This window comes from Trachemys scripta, chromosome 10, assembly GCF_013100865.1.
Source record: "Trachemys scripta elegans isolate TJP31775 chromosome 10, CAS_Tse_1.0, whole genome shotgun sequence".
NCBI classification, from domain to species: domain Eukaryota; kingdom Metazoa; phylum Chordata; order Testudines; family Emydidae; genus Trachemys; species Trachemys scripta.
This window is the reverse complement of record NC_048307.1, coordinates 22,076,877-22,093,664: the sequence shown is the minus strand read 5'-3', so window position 1 is coordinate 22,093,664 and position 16,788 is coordinate 22,076,877. Positions and strand designations below refer to the sequence as shown.

The following is a 16,788-nucleotide window of genomic DNA, read 5'->3' as shown; positions in this document are numbered from 1 at the left end:
CTTTTCCTTCTTCAGAAAGTGCAGAAGGGTTTCCCAGCTATGACACAGCTTCTGAACAACTTCATGAAGCAGGCTATGATGCTTACATAACAGGACTGTGTTTCATCTCCATGGCTAACTACCTAGGTACTATATTTTTTTTCCCCAAAAACTTTTCCTCCATGCTCTGTTTCACTGCATGTGATATGCTGAATTTCTTCTTTGTTTATTAGGTTCATTTCTCAGTCCTCCGAAAAATCATGTATCTGCTAGATCAAAACTCATTGAACCCTTTTTTAACAAGTAAGTAATCACTGTACATTACAAAACCTGCTATAAACTTAAGGTGGAGCTGAAAACCCTAGCCTCAGTTTAAACTAATCACTTGTATTTTCTTTACATTTAAAATTCCCTAGTGGCATATCTTATTTGTATTAAGAATTTCATAAAGTGTTGGTATTGGGAGTTAAAAACTCCCATATATTCATTAAGTATTTCTTCTGAGCAGGGAGATGCCTGCCAACTTGCTCAAGAGAGCATGGTAGGGATTCTGTTAAAACTGTGGCTGTAGCTCCGTTGTTATTCTCGGTATTGAGATATATACTTTTGTCAGTTAGCAAATGTTTGCATAGTTCTAAGGAATAATCAAAGTGAGGAAAATAACTCTGATTAGATGTTTCTATAGTTCGTAAGGCAAGGTTAGGTATCATAGATCTAGTGTGAGCAATAATTAAGCTTGTTGCTGCGCTGATTTAAAAAAAAGAGATAGATGTAGCCTAGAAGTATGTCCAAAGGATCCAGAGTGGTATTTTTGATGCAGCTTTTGCTTTATCTGGACCAGAATCTTAATATCTGTGACATATTTAAGATAGCAGGCAATACACTTTTAAAGAAGTTACGTTGAATTTTCAGAATAAATTCATAGGATCTGAAATTCACAGCATTTTTTATTTCTGGATTAGATATTCATGAAGATCTTAAAGATTTAATTGAGAATGTTAGAAATCTAAAGGGGTTTTTTGTGCATGTTTCTGATGCTTTGATTATTTATAGTCTTTCCTTATCATGCTTCTGAAGGTAGAATAATCTTACATGATGGCATGTGAACACAGTAAGGTTATGATGGGGAATCTCTTAACAGAGATTTAGTGACAGTTGTGAACTGAAGACTACCACATTTTGGAAAGAAATAACCAAATCTGCAAACTGTCACCTTATTGGAGATAACATTGAAGGCATGTTGAGCTAAGTCACAAAGAAACTTAGGGGCATCAGCACTCCCGATTTTTTTGGCACTTACAAAATCACTGAGATTCACAAAGCTTGAGTTAGGCACATAGATGCCCTATACAATGAGGGGACAGGGGGAGAGCCTCCTGAGAGTGGGTTTCACAAAAGGCAGCATGCTGGCAGCTCCTTGCCTAAACTAGCCAATGGGAGATGCCAAGATGAGGTTTTCATCCTACACCCTGTACCTCTGAGATAGGCATGCCTAAATTCGGGATGAAGGGCGGTGCCTTCCTATATTGGGATTCTCAGCTGCACACCCTTGCTTGACATTAGGCACCTATGCCATTTTATCAAGAAGCTGAGAGGGAGGGGGAGGAGGAGGATCTCCCTCATAACTTTTAGCCCAGTGGTTAGGATACTCACTAGGGATATGGGAGACCCTGGTTCACGCCCCTCCCACCACCTGAGGGGAAGAAGGGATTTGAACAGGGATATGCCACTTTTCGTGAGAGTAAATAATCACTGTGCAATAGGATATTGTGATGGGTGGGGCTCCCTCAGTCTCTCTGAAGGTGTTTCACTGTGAATAAATTAAAGTGTCATTGGGAGCAAGAATAAATCATTCAGTGGCCTGGTGGTTAGAGCACTCACCTGGGAGGTAATAGACCTGCTCCAGTGACTTTACTTGTCCACAGTAGAACAGCTTCATCAGGTAGAACAGAAGGAGTCCCACACCAGAATATCCTACAGCTGAATGTTTAGGATGCTCACCAGAGAGGTAGCATATCCCTTTTCAGATCTCTTCTCCCCTTCAGTTAGAGGGTTGAAGGGGGTAGGGAGGCTTGAATCAGAGCTCTCCCACATCCCATGTGAGTACCTGAATCACTGGGCTAAAAGTTATGAGGGAGGTAGCCATCCCGTCCCAGATGTTGTTTTGTATAAGCTTGTCTATAGGGTTCCGATCTGCTAGGCGAGGTTTGCATGCTTACCAGATCAGCCCCGTAGGCAAATTAGGAGGAGGAACCCCTCTTTTCTCCTGGCTTGTGAATGGCTCTGGAACTCATGCATCTGACGCCTGGCATGGGGCAGTATTGTGTATGTTCAGAGGCAGAAACAGACACCTAGAACTTTTACTGAAAAAAATGTAGGTGCTTGCAGACTTTAGGTGCCTGCAGGATTTGGCAACAGCTGAATGATGGTTTGGTGAATCCCAGTAGTTGTCCGAAGTGGCAGCTGCTTAAGTCCTTTTGTGACTCTAGCCCATTAAGTAGACTTTTAAATTCCCCTTATCCGTTCTATCATTTCAAAAAGGCCATTTTATCTGATCATTTTGTAAGTTCTTCCATTCACTATGATATAGTAGTGACTGAAAAGTGTAGATTAGTGATCAACTGGAATTCAACACCGCTCTTATTGCATACATTCAGTTGAGTAAATGAGAGCTGGCTGCAGCGTTGATCAGTCTAGTCTCACTTAATCCTGTGATACATATAACTTTAGAGTGAGATGTATTTTGAGAGGTTGTTCAATACATGACATTAACACGTTCGTTCACTCACTCCCAGTAGCTGTAGATTAAAACACTTTTTTACAGAAATTCCAAGTGTGTCATTATATTCTTCATAATATACTGAAACTGATTAAAAGTGTCTATGGTCTTGTTAGACTTGGAGATCTCTGCCACAAATATATATGGATTGAGAGAATTCCAAGTCAGTAATAAATGAAATTTAAACACTTAAAACTAAAATATCCTTATTAAAGAGGCTCTGTAGAGTCTTCTAAAGAAATTACAAATCTAAAATTTCTAAAATACTGGCTCGAAGCAACCATGCTGATGAGTTTGTTAGATTGAGAACCCATATTGATAGTAAATCCATTTTTTTGTTTGACATTTTCCAGATATTAAAGAATTTCAGTTTTTGGGAAATGTAGGCTAGAGTATGTAAATGTTAGGTATAGTTACTGTAGTAGCTGGAGTGGGATTGGAGGAGATGGGTTATTGGCTCCACCACTGACTTGTTTCAGTTTCCTATTTGTAAAATAGGAATACTTTGTGAACCTATCACATAGGGATGTTGAGGCACTTTAACACGTTCTTCCCAGTACTAAGAGTTATCGCTTCTATTGCAATTTTCATTCAAAGATCTTAAAGATGGCTTCCTCCAAATGCAAAAAGGACTGGAAAACACTCCATAAGATGTATAGAGCGGACATTCTTTCTCTTTGTGACTTCCTGCATTAGCTATTGACTGTAAATGTTTAATAGGAAAAGTTTGAGTTATATTGATAACATTAAAATAAACAAGTTTGAGTTAATGTAGTGAAAACACATTTATATTTACCGATGATTACATAAATCTAGTTAATTCCGCACAGGCACCTCTTATTTATTTCATAGTATAAGGTGACATTCTTAAATGACTATTTGTCTGTTTGCAGAAGTTTCAAACAGACAAAAGAGGTAATCTCTAATCATGGATAAAGATATTGACTCTCTATTCCTAATCCATGCAGACTAGTGAAAATACAGATGTAGCAGATCTCATTTATTGCACCACATTCCCACTGACGTAACTTAGTTTTAAATGCAAGTGACTACTGTGACTATCTCAATTCTAAAATCAGTGCTTTTATAAGGAAGCAGATCTCTGACCTTGATAAATTCCTGGCGTATACATAATTTTTGGTGCCTGTCTATTCTTGCTATCAGCCACAATTTGTTTTCCTAAACATGCTTTTAAAACTAACCTGTGGGAGGAGGGTAGCCTTAATATTAAATACCCATTGATAGTATTCTAGCTAAACTTTTTTTCTCCAGCATTTTAGTAAACTAGCATCTGCGACAATTAGCTTAATGACAACAACTGTCTGCTAAGAATAAATGAATGAATTGGATAACACTTAGGTAGCTGGTGCTGAGACAACTTGTGTAAGAGGTTTCTCCAGTGTTTGCCATCAGCGAAGCTGCTTTTCTTTAACACTTGCCGTTCTGCGCTTCTAGTGGAAACCTGAACATTTTGGAGAACTCTTCTCTTTTATTGAGTTACCAATTTGGAACTCAATTAAATATTATGGTGGCTTAAAAGCTTTGAAATTGGTCAAGATCAGATGCAATTTAGCTTTGTTCAGTTACTCTTCAAATCTAGTAAATATGGTTGGTTCTTTTGTGAAGGGCAAAAAATTATAGCAGCACTCCTAACATCATCTGAATGTTTTCTCCTTGTACATAATGTGAGGACATAAATTGCAAGGATAATCTACCAATCGAGGATGCAGCACACTCACTACAAAGCAATATACTAACTTATACATAATGGTGGTGTCACAAATAAGTTACTGGTGGAAGGTTATGTTGCACATGCATATAGTAGCTGCAGTGGCTAACGTCTTGCATCTGCTGAAATTTTCTACCTAAGGGTATGTCTACACTACGAAATTAGTTCGAATTTATAGAAGCCGGTTTTATTGAAATCGGTTGTATACAGCCGATTGTGTATGTCCACACAATAAAATGCTCTAGGTGTTCTAGTCGGCAGACCGCGTCCACAGTACGAGGCTAGCGTCGACTTCCGGAGCATTGCACTATGGGTAGCTATCCCACAGCTATCCCACAGTTCCCGCAGTCTCTGCCGCCCCTTGGAATTCTGGGTTGAGATCCCAATGCCCGGATGATGCAAAACAGTGTCGCGGGCGGTTCTGGGTACATGTCGTCAGGCCCCTCCCCCCTTGTCACAGCAACGGCAGACAATAGATTCGCGCCTTTTTACCTGGGTTACCTGTGCAGACAACATACCACGGCAAGCATGGAGCCCGCTCAGCTCAGCTGAGCTCACCGTCACCATATGTCCTCTGGGTGCCGGCAGACGTGGGACTGCATTGCTACACAGCAGCAGCTGCTAACTGCCTTTTGGCGGTAGACGGTGTAGCATGAGTGATAGCCGTGGGGCTGGCAGCCGTAGTGCTGCATTGCACCAGCCCCTTGCAGGCGATGGTATATTATGATTGGTACCCGTCGTCGTCGTACTGGTATGGCTGTCAATCATGGCCACCTGGGCAGACATGCTACTGTTTCGATGATGACGGTTACCAGTCATAATATACTATTTTCTGCCAATTGCCCAATATTGTCTGCTAAGCACCCAGAAGAGGCCGAGGGCGATGCTGGGTGCTAGCGGACGTGGGGCTGGCAGACGTGGGGCTGCATTGCTACACAGCAGCAGCCCCTTGCCTTTTGGCAGATGATGGCATATTATGATTGGTACCCATCATCGTCATACTGGTATGGCTGTCACTCATGCTGCAGCGTCGGCTGCCACCTTAAGATGTAAAAAATAGATTTGTTCTGTGTTCATTTGCTTCCCCTTCCTCCGTGAAATCAACGGCCTGCTAAGCCCAGGGTTTCCAGTTTAATCTTTGGGGGGACCATTCTGTGTGACAGTTGTTTGTGTTTCTCCCTGTTCCTGTACCTGTACGCCATGTCGTCACTCGGCCTTCCCTCCCTCCCGCCCTCCTTCTCCTGGTCCATCAGATACTACTTTCGCGCCTTTTTTCTGACCAGGCGCCATAGCTAGCACTGGGATCATGGAGCCCGCTCAGATCACCGCGGCAATTATGAGCACTATGAACACCACGCGCATTGTCCTGGAGTACATGCAGAGCCAGAACATGCCAAGGCGAAACCCGGACCAGGCGAGGAGGCGATTGCAGCGCGGCGACGAGAGTGATGAGGAAATTGACATGGCCATAGACCCCTCACAAGGCACAGGCCCCAGCAATGTGGAAATCATGGTGTTACTGGGGCAGGTTGATACCGTGGAACGCCGATTCTGGGCCCGGGAAACAAGCACAGACTGGTGGGACCGCATCGTGCTGCAGGTATGGGATGATTCCCAGTGGCTGCGAAACTTTCGCATGCGTAAGGGCACTTTCATGGAACTTTGTGACTTGCTTTCCCCTGCCCTGAAACGCCAGGATACCAAGATGAGAGCAGCCCTCACAGTTGAGAAGCGAGTGGCAATAGCCCTGTGGAAGCTTGCAACGCCAGACAGCTACCGGTCAGTCGGGAATCAATTTGGAGTGGGCAAATCTACTGTGGGGGCTGCTGTGATCCAATTTGCCAGGGCAATGAAAGACCTGGTGATAGCAAGGGTAGTGACTCTGGGCAACGTGCAGTCAATAGTGGATGGTTTTGCTGAAATGGGATTCCCAAACTGTGGCGGGGCCATAGACGGAACCCATATCCCTATCTTGTCACCGGAGCACCAAGCCACCGACTACATAAACCGCAAGGGGTACTTTTCAATGCTGCTGCAAGCCCTGGTGGATCACAAGGGACGTTTCACCAACATCAACGTGGGATGGCCGGGAAAGGTACATGATGCTCGCGTCTTCAGGAACTCTGCTCTGTTTCGAAAGCTGGAGGAAGGGACTTTCTTCCCGGACCAGAAAGTGACCATTGGGGATGTTGAAATGCCTATCGTGATCCTTGGGGACCCAGCCTACCCCTTAATGCCATGGCTCATGAAGCCATACACAGGCAGCCTGGACAGGAGTCAGGACCTGTTCAACTACAGGCTGAGCAAGTGCCGAATGGTGGTGGAATGTGCATTTGGACGTTTCAAAGCGCGCTGGCGCAGCTTACTGACTCGCTCAGACCTCAGCGAAAAGAATATCCCCATTGTTATTGCTGCTTGCTGTGCGCTCCACAATATCTGTGAGAGTAAGGGGGAGACATTTATGGCGGGGTGGGAGGTTGAGGCAACTCGCCTGGCCGCTGATTACGCGCAGCCAGACACCAGGGCGGTTAGAGGAGCACAGCAGGGCGCGGTGCGCATCAGAGAAGCTTTGAAAACGAGTTTTGTGACTGGCCAGGCTACTGTGTGAAACTTCTGTTTGTTTCTCCTTGATGAACCCTCCAACCCCCCCCCCGACCCGGTTCACTCTACTTCCCTGTAAACCAACCACCCCACCCCACCCTCCCCTCCCCTCCCGCTTGCAGAGGCAATAAAGTCATTGTTTTTTCACATTCATGCATTCTTTATTAGTTCCTTACAGAGGTAGGGGGATAATTGCCAAGGTAGCAGGGATGGGTGGGGGAGGAGGGAGGGAAAAGGACACACTGCATTTTAAAACTTTAACTCTTATTGAAGCCCAGCCTTCTGATGCTTGGGCGATCATCTGGGGTGGAGTGACTGGGTGGACGGAGGCCCCCCCACCGTGTTCTTGGGCGTCTGGGTGACGAGGCTATGGAACTTGGGGAGGAGGGCTGTTGGTTACACAGGGGCTGTAGCGGCGGTCTCTGCTCCTGCTGCCTTTCCTGCAACTCAACCATACGCTCGAGCATATCACTTTGATGCTCCAGCAGACGGAGCATTGCCTCTTGCCGTCTGTCTGCAAGCTGACGCCACCTATCGTCTTCAGCCCGCCACCTCTCCTCTCGTTCATGTTGGGCTTTTCTCATCTCCGACATTGACTGCCTCCACGCATTCTGCTGTGCTCTATCAGCGTGGGAGGACATCTGCAGCTCCGTGAACATCTCGTCCCTCGTCTTACGTTTTCTCTTTCTAATGTTCACGAGCCTCTGCGAAGGAGAAACATTTGCAGCTGGTGGAGGAGAAGGGAGAGGTGGTTAAAAAAGACACATTTTAGGGAACAATGGGTACACTCTTTCATTACAAGGTCGCATATTTCGGCTTGCAGGCAGCCATCGTAGGCCACAGTGTTTTGGCTTATTTAACCTTCTTAACATGCGGGAAAGGTTGCAAACAGCAGCGCATTTCCCATCTCAAAGATGAATTGGGTTGTCCATTTAAAATGGGGTTTCAATGTAAAAGGAGGGGGCTGCGGTTTCCCGGTTAACATGCGGCACAAACACAAGTAAACCACCCCCCCCCCCCCACACACACACACGATTCTCTGGGATGATCACTTCACCCCTCCCCCCCACCGCGTGGTTAACAGCGGGGAACATTTCTGGTCCGAATAGCAGGAACGGGCGCCTCTGAATGTCCCCCTTAATAAAATCACCCCATTTCAACCAGGAGAGCTTTCTGGAGATGTCCCTGGAGGATTTCCGCTCCATCCCCATACACGTTAACAGACTTGCTTGCTTTTTTTTTTGTAATGTTTACAAATATTTACAAAGTTACACTCACCAGAGGTCTCCTGTGTGCCCTGAGGGTCTTGGGTGAGTTCGGGGGTTACTGGTTCCAGGTCCAGTGTCACAAACATATCCTGGCTGTTGGGGAAACCGGTTTCTCCGCTTCCTTGCTGCTGTGAGCTACCTACAGTACCTCCATCGTCATCTTCCTCGTTCCCCGAACCGTCTTCCCTGTGTGTTTCTCCAGTGAGAGAGTCATAGCACACGGTTGGGGTAGTGGTGGCTGCACCCCCTAGGATCGCATGCAGCTCCGCGTAGTAGCGGCAAGTTTGCGGCTCTGCCCCGTACCTTCCGTTTGCTTCTCTGGCTTTGTGGTAGGCTTGCCGTAGCTCCTTAATTTTCACGCGGCACTGCTGTGTGTCCCTGTTATGGCCTCGGTCCTTCATGGCCTTGGAGATCTTTTCTAATACTTTTCCATTTCTTTTACTGCTACGGAGTTCAGCTATCACTGCTTCATCTCCCCATATGGCGAGCAGATCTCGTACCTCCCGTTCGGTCCATGCTGGAGCTCTTTTGCGATCCTGGGAGGACTCCATGACGGTTACCTGTGCTGATGAGCTCTGCGTGGTCACCTGTGCTCTCCACGCTGGGCAAACAGGAAATGAAATTCAAACCTTCGCGGGTCTTTTCCTGTCTACCTGGTCAGTGCATCTGAGTTGAGAGCGCTGTCCAGAGCGGTCACAATGAAGCACTGTGGGATAGCTCCCGGAGGCCAATAACATCGAATTCCGTCCACACTACCCCAATTCCGACCCGCAAAGGCCGGTTTTATCGCTAATCCCCTCGTCGGAGGTGGTGTAAAGAAACCGGTTTAAAGGGCCCTTTAAGTCGAAAGAAAGGGCCTCGTTGTGTGGACGTGTCCAGGCTTAATTCGGTTTAACGCTGCTAAAGTCGACCTAAACCCGTAGTGTAGACCAGGCCTAAGGGTAGGTCTGCACTTACCTCCGGGTCCGGCGATAAGCAATCGATCTTCTGGGATCGATCCCGGAAGTGCTCGCCTTCGATGCCGGTACTCCAGCTCGGCGAGAGGAGTACGCGGCATCGACGGGGGAGCCTGTCTGCCGCGTCTGGACCTGCAGTAAGTTCAAACTAAGGTACTTCGAATTCAGCTACATTATTAGCGTAGCTGAATTTGCGTACCTTAGTTCGAAGTGGGGGGTTAGTGTGGACCAGGCCTTAGTTACAATTCCTGGCAATTCAGAATTGGTATACAAGTCACTTTGTCAATGATAACCCCTCTTTTGGGGAGGGTTTCCTAGTACTTACATAGAGATGATGTACAATGTATGATCATAGAGAACTACTGTGAAGCTGATGTGCCAATTAGTATTTAAATATGACTTTATGAATAAGCCAATTTTAAAGTTTACCAGCACAGTATGTTAACTGGTCTTGCTTATAAGAGTGGCTTCATGGTTCAAAGGAAGTGGCAACAAAAATGACAGATACAGGCTTCAGGAAATCAGAAGCTCTCTCCTGAACCATGCAGCACTACAGGGATGAGCTGGAACCATGTTGCAATGTAGAGATGACAGGAAAAGAGGCGCCAGTTCCAACACTCTGGGCACACTGGGAAGCAGACTTCCAGTCACTGACTCCTGGGTAGCAGAGGTCAAAACTTTGACCAGATAGGTAACTGTTGAAGGGGCAGCTGCTTTGTGGGCTTATGCTGAAGGTCTGCTTTTAGGGGGTACTTCTGTGTTCGTACTTGCATTGTTAGGACAGCTATATTAGTAGAGGTTTCATGTCACTGGAGGAAATCAAATAACAGGAGGCAAAAGTGGAGGATTTTGTCTCGGGACTCAAAATGAAGTGTGCATGAGAGAAGGGCTCTACCTATGGAAGGAAAGTTTGGCTGGTAAAACTTACTAGTGTAGACTAAGTTTAAATCTTGCTCGTAATCTTTTAATTCTTGAACATTACCTAAAATTATTCTTCAGACAGATTCCTGGCACACACAACATGAAAATCACTACTGGTCATAGGGAGAGTCCCTTCTCTTGCAAAGTAATAATTACTGGAGTGAGCATTAAAATAAAATACTTAATGGGCTCTGAATACTAAGGAAAACAAGGACTAGCATACCTATGTGCTATGGACGGATCAGTCAATAGAAAGATGAGGGTATCTTCAGATATTTTTTGGATTGATCTATAACTGTTCTTTAAAATATACAAGATAGCTGATTGCATTGCCATAATTGATATATTTTTGATCCTTAATATTATTGTCATGTTGGTGACAACTTAGGGGCTTGTCTAATTGGACTGGGGCAAGCCGGGGTGTGAATTTAGCCTGCACTAGCCTGTTATGGTCTAATTCTATGCATGTCCTAGTGATATGTGATAACAGTTAGAGCACTTTGATAATAGAGCGTTCTGACAAACTATTAATGTGTATCAGCAGGATCCACACAGACTTTTAGACCAGGACAGGCAAGTGCAGGGTAGATTCAGACCCTGGCTTGCTGCTTTCTAATTGTTCAAGTAGACAAGTCCTTAGTGAATGATGGTGAATGGTCTTACTAAATAGTGGAGTTTAAAGAAAATGAGATTTCTAGTAAAATCTCAATTGTGCAAGCCATTAAAACTGAATACAAATTCTGCTGCTACTTCTTGCACTTTCTGAAAATTGCATAGGAGACTGAATTTTCCTTTGTTAGGTATATTAAGGTTGAACAGAAAATTGACTGGCTGATTTTTAAAGTTAGAGCAGTTAGTTATATTCATGCTACATAAAAATTTGCTTACTCAGCTTTTGCAGTGAAGAGCAAGTAATTGCCTTCCAACAAACACGCATACTTAATTCCTAAATGAAGCATTCAAAGTAACCAGAAGAGGTTTTAAAATGTAATGCAGTTAAAAATGCTACTACTGAATGGGATACTATGACAAGTAATTGAAATTTCTGTGGAATAAAAAAATTAACATTAGTATTTTATTACAATGTAAATGAAGTCTTCATCAGACAGTTGTGTTAACATTTATAATCTTACAGTTGAAGTGAAGGCTGAAACTCTCAATGGGGGTCAGTGAAAGGGAGAATGGTGGAAGGTATTGATGAAAATACTATCTGTGTTGCATCCAGACATTCTGATAAGTAGCAAATGCCTTATAGCAGTCAATATACGTATGATGGGGGTTTCCTTTATAATACTTTTGGCTTCATAGTCTCATTACTTTCTGAAAAACTATTCTGAGGGACAGGTGTTTTCCTTGCTGGATCTCATAGGGACACTTTTATGGAAAATTTTGAGAATCCCTTCAGTTGTGTGTGTTAGAGGATGGAAGAAACTTTTTTCAAAAATGTAAAATGATATACGCTTTTAGTCACCAATAATGCCATAACCACATGAACAAAAAATGTCAGGTTCTGTGTCTGAATGGTTATGATTGGCCAGGTCTCTGAATTCCCTTCATTACCCTCTGTGGTGTGTCCCTCCTCACCCCAAAAAAACCCTCAAACCAAAAAACCCTGTTATACCATACTTATGGTTGGCCAGTTCTCTGAATTCCCTTTACTGTCTTCTGTGCCCCCACCAAAAACAAAACCTTATTATACAGCAGTTACCTATAATAAATTGAGCCTGATTCAAAGTCTGCTGAAGTCAGTGGAAGAGACTTTCTTTCTAAGCATGCTTTGGTGGTATATACATATTTTAGCTATCTCTAATGAATGTCTGGTAGAGGTATTCACTGTAGCTTTTCCACAAAACTTGAGTCAGTGCAGCAAATCTCCTGTTAGGTTCTTAATAATGTTCTTTATTTTTAAGAACCTATCATATGTTTCTCTATTTGTGTCAACAGTTCATATTATTCTTCAGGGTATCCGTTATCTCTCACATCTTTTGTCCTGGCATCCAGAAAATAGCCCTACCCATCCTTTTTCTCTTTATCTAGTCATAGTCACTCAGACACTGGCTTCAGTGCTTGCTTTCAATCGTCAGACTATCCATCTCCCTCATTCTGGTCATCTAAATAGCCAAGTGTGAAAAATCCTCTATTGCAGATGCCATGCTTATACTTTAGAGTTCTTTAATTTCTCATTTGATGCTTATCCTCAGTTTCTCAAACACCAGATATCAGTGCACTTGTGGTTAGCACTCTGCACATATTTACTTGCATAAGACTCTTCTTAAAATAGTGTTGCCACCTGACAATATAACTTTTCACTTTGCAATTGGTTTTGTGGTTGGTCTAGTCTAACCGTTCAAAACCAGTCTGTTAGCAGAATCATACACTTTATCCTTTTCATTGTTGCAAGGCTTAGTGTGTCACTTGCTCTGGTTCGCTAGATCTGTATTGCCCAGATAGTTCTTTGTATTGCTGATGTCTCATTGATAAGAGAAAGGTGAGGCTGTCTCAAGCAAAAAGTAAAACAAAACCTGATTGTTCAAAACAAGTAATTTATTAATTCCATTCATTTTTAACTATCTTGAATAAATTGCACAATTATTCTAGTCCACTTAACATCCATTAACTACCATTGAAAATGTGCTTATCTGGAAACTTATGTAAATATGTATAATATAGCATATAAACTGCTTGTGTTATACTTTTAATGCTGTTAGCTGCAGAAAATATTGAAACTACTAGCAAGTTCAGTACAGCTGGGCGGTGGTTGAAATTCCAGCTTCTGATTTTAAAAAGTTAGGACTGGCATTCTACAGTTTAAAAATCACAACTAAAACTATCAAAGGTCACGCTTCAATTGCAGCATAGACTGTTTCCTGAAGTACCAATGAAGGAAGTTCTTTTGCTTGGAAAAATCTACTTTATGGTGAGATTTATCGTAATGTTTAGTACTGTGTTCCTCCCTACAGGATACATGCTCAGTCTTTCATGGTTATTAGGATCGCTGTGCTCTCCTAATTCAGTCAACCGATACAAGTAAAAACATTAACATTTAATTACTATCCCAGCAACTAATGTAACCCTACTGATACTCTGACCATCATGTCACTGAGCATGCGGTTTGCTCTTTAGGTGATTGGATCCCAGTGTGGAAATACGGGCTGCTGTTGGAAAACACTTCTATCTGTAAGAAGTGACCAAGCTCATTACAGATGAAATATTTCAATTCAGTACTGTAAACTGAGGACTAGAGCCCAGATGCATTTATTCCTTTGTTTACTTTTCCAGTAACAGTGTTCAACTAGCTTATTTTAGAGTGAACTCAATATGCTTTATAGATTTGGCACATAAAACCGGTTCACCTTAAGAAGAAGAAGAAAAACCTGGCTAGATATCTCACTCTTACAAGCTAAACTGGTTTCTAAACAGCCTAAATGATAAAACTGTCTAGCGAATTAATATCATATTGACTTGCAGCTGATTCAGGTTTTTGGAATTACACTTTTTTCCCTTTATATTTTTTCCAATTTATTGCTAGTGAGTAGCTAACTCAAAATTACTGTCTCATCAGATTACATGATCTCTAGCAGCTACCTTAGTTTGTCAGTTCAGATTTCCTAATCATTCCACAGTAATTGGTACTGAGTTAAAATTAATATTGAATGAATTCTAAAACCAAAAAAACCACTTACTATGGACAGTGTTCTTATCTTGTATTTATCACGCAAAGTTCAAGCACCTAGAAGCAAGGAGTTAATCAAGAACATCAAATCTTACTGTTCACTTAATGTACTAATTGTACCAAGTGTAGTGAAGTATTTGTCACATTATAACACAATCTTGTGACCCAAATGCTGTCTTTGCCAGTAACCTCAAAGTATGAACTCAAAATTGTTGAAAAATTGCATATACTAACAATATTCAAATACTTTAATGGTCAGTCTTTGGAAAAATCATACTCCAGAATGAGGGCTTGGATGCAGATATAGAAATCTATCATATATGCATGTATGTAAACTGGCTGCATATCAACCTGGATAATTCTGAAATGTGTTAGCTAGTAAGTGGAAGCAAACAGAGGAATGTTATTTATGAATATAGCTTCCAATCTGTTGAGGCTGTGTATTTGCCTTTCTCCACCATCATTCACAGCCTCAGAGTCTTTTTGAAACCCTTGATGCTCCTGGTTTCTCAGTAACGTAAGTGGTTTCTGTGGCCATTCAGGAGGTTGTGGCTGTTCCTATCTGAGAAGTAGCTTTATCTTGGTCCCCACTGAAGCAGTTCAGATTGGCTGGGAGATGATCCTTTCCTATTTCTAAAGTTGAACTCTGCAGGGCTGAATCCAGTGCTTTCTGGGTTGATGGACCTGGCCTTCATTATCGGACTTGCATGCTGTCAGGGCAACTTGTAAGATGTGTATGTGGTGTAGTCTTATCAGACTTGTTTGTGGTGTTCGTAATAAAATATCTTGTTTCTGGAACAACTGCTGTGATTCTCTAGTGTGGTGTGGGAACTCTTGTCCTGGTTTCTTAACTTAGTAAACTAACACCTAGCTGTTACAGCAAAAAGCACTTCATAAATCAGTAACACATTAATTCAATGCATATATAAATGCACTTTTCTCCAAACTATGGAGCTGTTAATTTACCGGACTAGATGATTGCAATGGTCCTTTCTGGCGTTAAAAATCTGTAAATCTAGTTAGGTGTATTATCATTTTTTTTAACAGTTGAGATGAAAAATGTTCCCTGTAAAGCAAAGTGGTGTGTGTTGGGGTTGGGGGGGCATTTTGGGTATAAATATTGCATATTAACATATAAAAAGTAGTTATTTCATTGTCAGAAGCAGGAAGCTGAACAGAACTTCAAGGGATGTGCCGTTGAAATCTATGGAATGGTTGGTGGTTTTGATGTTGGAGGGTGTTTTTACATGACTAAGCAAATCACTTTAGAGGAAAACCAAGATCAGGGCATGAGAACTGGCTTGAGACCTCTCTACCCCACACACTTGTAGACTACAAGAGGATGATGTGGTCATGACCTACAGGTTGAGCGCTTCATCTTTACAACTTTATATTGGACATCACTTCTCCAGTGGATTTATGATTTGCTTGTGTGGTAGCTGTATAAAGATAAGAAAACATAGCTACATTTTAGAACTTAAGTTAATCAGATTTCAGCCTAGTACAAATTTGCAGTCAAGCAATATGTTTTCATGCGGTAAAAATAAATCCAGTGTTTAAACTTGGAGCACCTGTTACTTTTCCACTACATGTTGTAGTGATTAAATGTAGTTCCTGCTTCTAGCTTCCGTACAGAAAATCATACAATAAATACTTTGGGTTTGGACTTAAGTTTTAAATGCCAGTTTAGTTCTATTAAGCACCTTTACTTTCTGACTTCATAAATGCTATTCAACACAATATTAAGATAAACCTGAATGTGTGTCAGTAGTGACTACGTGACAAGAGAGGGTGATGTCTGTAATACAAAGTAAGTCAAATAGCTAAGGATGACTGACTTGCAAAAAACAGTATTTTACTCATAAGTAAGGATCCTAGAAATCCATTTGCCATGGAAAAATGCAGAATTTGCATATTTACATAGAATCTTCAATTTTTACGTTTTGTGAAAAAATAAAAACATATATTAACTATTAATTAAATTTTACTGAAAGTACCAGTGTCACTTATTCAGGGCACGCAATCTCCCCCTCTGTGGTTGATTTTTTGAATGCACTTTAAATTTACACAGCTAAACATACTCCAATAAACCTCTGGCATGTAGAGGTTACTCAATGGCATGAAGGGATTTGTGTTTTAATGCATCTCAAATTTCACTTGAGCTGCCAGGACTAACTCAGAAAGTGAGTAATGTTAATATAGAAGCAATTTTTGCTTTATTATTTGTGCATTTAAAAAAATCAACTTTCTGAAAAAATGGAATATAGACATAAGTATTATATGTAAGAAATACAAATAGTAATTGTATTTTTTTTATTAGAATGATTGAGACACTGTTAGGCTTTGAACTTGCTTAAAATGGTAAATATATCAAGAAGATGTGTTCAGCTGGTGTGGCTAGGGAACGAAAGTTCAGCGTTTCATTTTAATCACGGGAAAAGACTGATTTTTATATTTTTATCTGAGAATTTTTGTGGGTTTATCATGGGAAGACTAGGATCCCTGCTCATAAGCTTATTTACCCAATTTCTTAAATTTAAACAAAATGTAGAATTTAGAACAAGCAGTTGATCAATCTTTTCTAAATGCTACTTGTATGCTTCAGTTCAGTACCTTTACCAAGCTTTCAGCAGATTTGAAAACCATTAGCAATAGTCTTGTTGATCCTAGAAGCTTGTCTTTTGGCTGAGCTAATGGGAAGAATTGCAGTAAGCTATGTTGTCTGTTGTGAAATGTACTGTGTATTTTTACTTTAAGCCAAATGGCTGTGCTGAATTTTCAAACAAACGGAGTTGCTTCTGAGGTAACCTTGCATAACTCCATTAATTTTTAGCTGTTGTATCTTTCAACCATGGAATCACTCCTAAATTTAAAATGGCGAG

General features: G+C 41.9%; 1 protein-coding gene across 1 annotated transcript in view; it reads left to right on the top strand.

The window, feature by feature from the left end:
• The window catches only part of PARN (poly(A)-specific ribonuclease), a gene marked incomplete at its 5' end in the record, with an annotated part of 150,712 nt that overhangs the window by 26,948 nt on the left and 106,976 nt on the right, over positions 1-16,788 (top strand). The window contains 2 exon segments of the mRNA XM_034783119.1: positions 16-126; positions 213-282. Of these exon segments, the coding sequence (XP_034639010.1) occupies positions 16-126; positions 213-282 (181 nt within the window).